This window comes from Nicotiana sylvestris, chromosome 1 (assembly GCF_000393655.2).
Source record: "Nicotiana sylvestris chromosome 1, ASM39365v2, whole genome shotgun sequence".
Taxonomy (NCBI): domain Eukaryota; kingdom Viridiplantae; phylum Streptophyta; class Magnoliopsida; order Solanales; family Solanaceae; genus Nicotiana; species Nicotiana sylvestris.
In genome coordinates this window covers 97,073,131-97,080,183 of record NC_091057.1, presented here as the reverse complement: position 1 = coordinate 97,080,183, position 7,053 = coordinate 97,073,131, and the positions used below count along the sequence as shown (strand labels likewise).

At 42.4% G+C, this 7,053-nt stretch overlaps 1 protein-coding gene across 1 annotated transcript; it reads right to left on the bottom strand.

Annotated features, from left to right (window-relative positions):
• Positions 1–3,509: 3,509 nt before the first annotated feature.
• LOC104240302 (uncharacterized) lies at positions 3,510–4,823 on the bottom strand. The gene has a single exon (XM_070150709.1). The coding sequence runs from the start codon at positions 4,821–4,823 to the stop codon at positions 3,510–3,512; it is 1,314 nt and encodes a 437-aa protein (XP_070006810.1).
• Positions 4,824–7,053: the final 2,230 nt, after the last annotated feature.

Sequence of the window (7,053 nt, the reverse complement as noted above, 5' to 3'; positions counted from 1 at the left end):
GTTTAGAAAAATTATTAGAGAAATTTACGATAACCTTTGCCGACCTTTATTTCGCAACTTGCTTGACTCCAAAACTTAATATGTGATCCGTGTGATATTATAATACCTCATAATACAGTATTCTTAGCATATTAAACACTCTTAGTCTTATCCCACAGGTGCAAGTTAACTTAAACCTTCCGAACGCGCGGGGTGCTACCCGAGCCATTTCTTTAACTACGAACCTTTGTTTAAGGGATTCCTTTGACCTAAAGCTTTAGTTAGTTCCTTGATATTACCACACATTTTCAGTCTTATTCTCCCAATGTGCTATACCCAATCGTATATACCTAATATAACCACGCCACATTACGTATATTACGTAAGAGAAGAGAAAAAAAACATATGGGGTCTCACAGTCTCCCCCCTTAAGAACATTCGTCCGTGAATGGGTCAAATCAATTCCTTAGTTTCATTTTTTTCCCACTAATATGTTATTTGCGAGGCTATATTTGTTACATTTGCAAAGCATAAATCAAATTCTGAAGATTCCAACTACTAGGCTTCATATAGCTATCTCGCAATAAGAAATTTAAATTGCACTTTCTTGTCATTTAAAAATCCAATTAAGTGTTGTAAAGAAATAATTTCCAATTATTTAAATGCGACTCACCTTAAGTCGTAAATAGGTAGGGGTACTTCTTCCTCATTTCTCCTCAGCTTCCCAGGTCATTTCCTCGATGTTGTTATTTCACCATAACACTTTCACGGAAGCCACTTCTTTAGTTCGAAGCTTTCTTACCTGCTGATCTAAAATAGCTACTGGTACCTCTATGTAAGATAAGTCTTCAGCAATGTGAATATCCTCAATGGGCGTAATACGTGAAGGATCTCCAATGCACTTCCGCAACATAGATACATGAAACACAGGATGGACTGCTCCCAATTCTGAAGGCAAATCAAGCTCGTACGCCACCCTACCAATCCTCCGAATAATCTTGTACGGTCCAACATACCTAGGGTTGAGATTCCCCTTCTTTCCAAATCGCATGACCCCCTTTATAGGCAATACTTTCAGGAAAACCCAATCTTCTACATCAAACTCTAAGTCTCGTCGTCAAACATCTGCATAAGACTTCTGCCGACTTTGTGCTGTACGCAGCCGGTCTCTAATAAGTTTTACCTTTTCCATTGCTTGCCGGACTAAATTAGGACCTATCAACTCTGCTTCCCCGACCTCGAACCAACCGATTGGCGACCTACACTTCCGCCCATATAGTGCTTCATAAGGGGCTATCTGAATACTAGCTTGGAAGCTGTTATTATAAGCGAACTCAATAAGAGGTAGATGATCATCCCAACTTCCTTTAAAATCTAGCACGCAAGCACGTAACATATCCTCAACTGTCTGAATATTACGCTCTGCCTGTCCATCAGTTTGCGGATGAAAAGTTGTGCTAAGATTTACCTGCGTGCCTAGACCCTTCTGAAAAGATTTCCAAAATGTGCTGTAAATTGAGCCCCTCGATCAGAGATAATAGATAATGGTACCCCGTGAAGGCGCACAATCTCCCGAATGTAAAGCTTGGCATAATCCTCAGCTGAATATGTCGCCCTGACTGGCAGAAAATGAGCAGATTTTGTAAGCCTATCAATAATTACCCAAATAGAATCATACCTCCGTGGAGTGCGAGGCAAACCGGTGATGAGTCCATATTTATCATGTCCCATTTCCATAATGGAAGTTCAATACACTGAGTTAGGCCTCCAGGCCTCTGATGTTTGGCTTTAACTTGCTGGCAGTTAGGACATTGGGCTACCATCTCCGCGATATCTTTTTTCATTCCATTCCACCAATAGATCTGTTGAAGGTCCCGATACATCTTTGTCGCTCCGGGGTGAACTGCATATCTAGAATAATGGGCCTCCAAAAGAATCTTGGCGCGGAGTTCTCCGACGGTCGGTACACATAAGTGGCCCTGGTATCTAAGGACTCCATCTACAGTTAGCTCAAATAAAGGTTGTCACTGTTGTGGAATACTTTCCCTCAGTTTTATAAGCTCAGGATGCTCGTGTTGTCGCTCTTTCACTTCAGTAACAAAAGAAGATTTTGCTGTATTCTAAACGAGAATGCGTCTACCCTATGCGTCTACCAAACGCACCTACAAATTAGCTAGCTGGCATAGATATTTGGTCATCTTGACAGTATCAGCTTCAACATGGCTTAGACTGCCCATGGACTTTCGGCTAAGGGCATCAGCAACAATATTAGCTTTGTCGGGATGATATAAAATATCAACATCATAGTCCTTTAGTAATTCTAGCCATCTTCTTTGTCATAGGTTCAACTCCCTCTATTTAAATAAATACTGAAGGCTCTGGTGGTCGGTGAAAACATCAATATGAACCCCATATAGATAATGCCGCCAAATCTTTAGGGCGAAGACAACTGCGGCTAACTCAAGATCGTGCATAGGATAGCTTTATTCATGTTTCCGCAACTGTCTGGAGGCGTACGCGATAAACTTACCATGCTGCATAAGAACACAACCTAGGACAATTCTCGAGGCATCACAATAGACAACATAACCCTCGGTGCCATCCGGAAGAGTCAAGACAGGTGCCGTCATAAGCCTTTTCTTTAGCTCCTAAAAACTTTGTTCACATGCCTCAGTCCACTGAAACCTAGCTCCCTTATGTGTCAGCTTTGTCAATGGTGCAGAAATAGAGGAAAATCCTTCCATAAACCTTCGGTAATACCCTATCAAGCCTAAAAAGCTACGAACCTCTATCGGATTCAAGGGCCTCGGCCAAGTCATCACAACTTCAATCTTTTGGCCATCAACCTTGATACCATCACTGGTAATAACATGACTAAGAAAAGCTACAGAAGTTAGCCAAAATTCACATTCAGAGAATTTAGCATATAACATGTAGTCCTGGAGAGTCCGCAATACAGCTCGCAAATGATCCGCATGCTCGGCTTCCAATTGTGAATATATCAAGATATCATCAATAAACACAATCACAAATTCATCCAAGAATGGTTTGAATACCCGGTTCATAAGATCCATAAATGCTGCTGGGGCATTTGTAAGCCTAAAAGACATGACAAGGAATTTGAAATGGCCATACCTCATCCTAAATGTTGTTTTTGGGATATCAATATCACTGACTCGTAGCTGATGATAACCGGATCGCAAGTCAATCTTCGAAAAGCATTTGGCACCTTGTAACTGGTCGAACAAGTCATCAATCCGTGGAAGAGGATACTTATTCTTGATAGTGACTTTATTTAGTTGCCTGTAGTCAATACACATCTTCAAAGAGCCATCTTTCTTTCGAACAAAGAGCACCAGAGCACCCCATGGGGATGTACTTGGCCTAATAAAGCCTTTATCGAGCAAGTCCTTCAGTTGTTCCTTCAATTCCCTTAGCTCTGCAGGAGCCATTCTATAGGGAGGAATGGATATAGGCTGCGTATCAGGAAGCAAATCTATAGCGAAATCGATTTCCCTTTCGGGGGGAATTCATGGAAGCTCGTCAGGGAATACCGTCGGGAATTCATTCACAATAGGAACCGATTGAAGAGTTGCTGGCTCCTTATCTATATCCCTGACATGAACCAGATGGTATATACAACCTTTAGCAATAAACTTTCTTGCCCTAAGATATGAAATAAACTTACCCTTGGGCGTGGCTGCATTACCTTTCCATTCAAGGACAGGCTCACCCGGAAAATGAAATCGGACCAACTTTGCATGACAATCAATATTAGCATAACAAGCTGCCAACCAATCCATACACATAATGACATCGAAGTCTAGCATAACCAATTCCACTAAATCAACAGAAGTTGGGCAGTCATTAATTAACAATGTACAACCTCGATAGACATGATTAGCAACAATAGAGTCGCCAACTGGCGTAGACACCTCAACTGGTTGTGGAAACAACTCAGATCTCATGTCAAGCTTACTAGCAATAAATGGAGTAATATATGAAAATGTAGAGCCAAGATCTATCAATGCATAAATGGAATGAGAATGTATTGTCAATATACTTGTGATAACATCTGGGGATGCCTCTGAATCCTGTCGGCATATGAGTGCATAAAAGCGGTTCTGGCCACCACTAGAACCTGAGGTGTCTCCTACACCTCTCCCCCTACCACATCCCTGAGTAGACTGTGGACCTGGTCGGGGAGCACGGACTGAGGGCGAAAAGGCTGTTGTGGATCCTGAAGGCTGAGCTGGTGCATCTTTGCCTAACCCCGAGCACCAACTAATAAAATGTCCTGTCTTCCCACAATGATAACATGCACTCGAACCCTGTCTACACTGACCAGTGTGCATCTTACCGCACTGAGTACATGGAGGAATAAACTGTCTCATTTGTGCAGAACGCTCCTGCCGACAGCTCTCAGGTTGGCCTGAGCTCTGCCCCGGTCCTGACTGAATATAACGATCAAACTGCTGGTCCTGCATCTGTGGTGGGAAACTACCTGTTGATCGAGGTGGATATCTATGGAGTGGGGACTTGAAATCACCCCGTGGATCCCTATAAGACCCCATAGTACGAGCCCTCTTACTCTGCTCCCTATCCCTGCGAGTATCACAAATCTGACGGGAAAGGTCCTCTGTAGTATGAGCAAAAGCCTGTATGTGGGAAATATCTATATCATCCGATAGGTATGCTACCCTACAGTCTCTAATCAGATGATCCCCCAAACCATCCACATAATGATGAACTCTAGCCCTCATGGTACGTACAATATCTGGTGCATACCTCGCCAAAGAATTAAACTTATGGCTATAATCCCTCACACTCATATCCCCCTGCATCAGGTTAAGAAACTGGTCAAGACGGGCCTTCCAAACCTCCCGTGGAAAATAATGGCTAAACAAGCCTCAGAGAAGTCCTCCCACTCTGATGGCGGAGCATCAGGTCCTCTAGATCTCTCCCATGCCTCATACCATAGGACGGCTACATCACGTAGTCGAAAAGAAGCCAACTCCACAGCCTCGGTGACGGAGGCATGCATCACCCTCAATACTCTATACATTTGGTCTATAAAGTCCTGGGGATCTTCAGTGGAACTGGATCCTGTAAATAATGGAGGGGACAAGTGAAGAAACTCTCGTACCGTCGAGCTTCTTGTCCGATCTCTCCGGGCATCTACTCCTGACTCTAGCTGTCGCTCATGAATAGAAACCATCCTAGTCAGCAACTGAACTACCTCCCTCATCCCCTGCTCCCCAGTCTCTGATGGCGGAACAACATGTGCTAGAGGTCCTGTGTCTCTAGCTGCCTCAGGTACTAATATAACTAGTAAGGCTGGGGCTACTGCATCTCCCTGGGCTCCAATAAGTGCTGGGGAAGCTGAGACTAGGGGTAATGGAGACTCACTGTGTGCCTCTAAGGGAAGTCTATCCCTCTAACCCGGTGGGGAACAACTGGTACCTTCCCCGAGTTCATATCTATCTCTCTCTATGCCATCTCCTGAGCGTAGGTAGCCTATAAGATAAGAAACACAAAGCACGATTTAGATTTCATATATTCTTATAACTTCACTCTATAACACAATCTATTAATTGAAAGAAACATAACAATTCCTAAATGCCTCATAGCCTCCTGATTATAAGTGTAGTGTACAACACACCCATAAGCAAGACTCTACTAGACACGGCTTGTGGACTCCCTGGTACACGACCTGCTCTGATACCAAGTTTGTCATGCCCCAAACTAGGGGAGGCACGACTAGCACTCGATATTGTATTTGCTCGAGTTAGCCACTAAACATACTAGCTAACTAAACTGGGGGCCCAACAGATCGGGCAGCACAACATCTGAAATACTAAGCCTGGACCATTAAGGTCATGACCTGAATAACAATAAGCCATATAAACAAAGGTAGACGAGCCAAAATAATAAAGTACTAGCTGGCCGACGAGGTCGCGATTGGAGACATACATGCATACACACATATATATACATGCCAAGCCTATGGGCTGGAGACTGAAAGCTACAAAAAGAAACCCAGAATACTGTGTCCACAATAGCCTCTAAGAGTGTCATAAGCACTGTCGGAACAAGGCCCCACCTATACCCAAATTGTACACAAAAGTAACCATCCTATGAAAGCTCCAGGAAGAGATGGAGCTTACCAAATCACAATTGAACCCCGAAATCCTAGCGGAGGGGTCGATCAGAGTCCCTATCTGGACCTGCACGCACGAAACAAAAATGCAGTGTCCCCAGGCAACGGGACATCAGTATGAATAAAAATGTACTGGTATGTAAGGCAGAAAGTAGAATCATACATAGCTGATGTAAAAAAATAATAGTGAAACCACCTGACACTAAACTCTTATAGCCTCCATGACCGACATCCGACCTCATAGTAATCAATTATGCATGGTATGCTCGTGTAAGCGTATGTTGTGAATACATATATATTGATGCAAATGCATGACATACCCAACCAAATTCTAGAAATGGCGGTCTCTCCTGGTAGCTAACCGATATCATATTGCCAACCTGTGGCCATCTGTACAATATATATAGTTTTTCGAGCAAATAGGCCCCTTACCTCCGATTATAGCTCGAAGTTCATGCATAATATGCCATGTATGATATGAACATTGAATGCACATAATAGGACATAACAAGAACTTAGACAATCTTGGCTCATATGTACTCTTATCCTCATGATCTCATAATCACCTTCATATCGCATACAATTGTCTCGTGGAACCTCATATGTTTTCTTTGAATAAATAAGCTTGAAAACATAATTCGACTTTTAGAAAGATAACTTAACTCTGAAGATATTCATAAAAAGCTTAAGGTGCTTCACTTAGTCCTTATACCTGATTTCTTGATAATTAGTAAAGGAAAGTATATCAAAAATCAAGTGTTTTAATAGTTTAAACGTAAAATTTATAATTGAGATTTTTGGAAATCGATGTGTCACTTTAGAGATTTTAAAATATACTTTAACAAGGAAGAAGGACTGATCGTAAATACTACATGCCTTTATTTTGTTTAGTCACACAACCCAAAGACGAATAA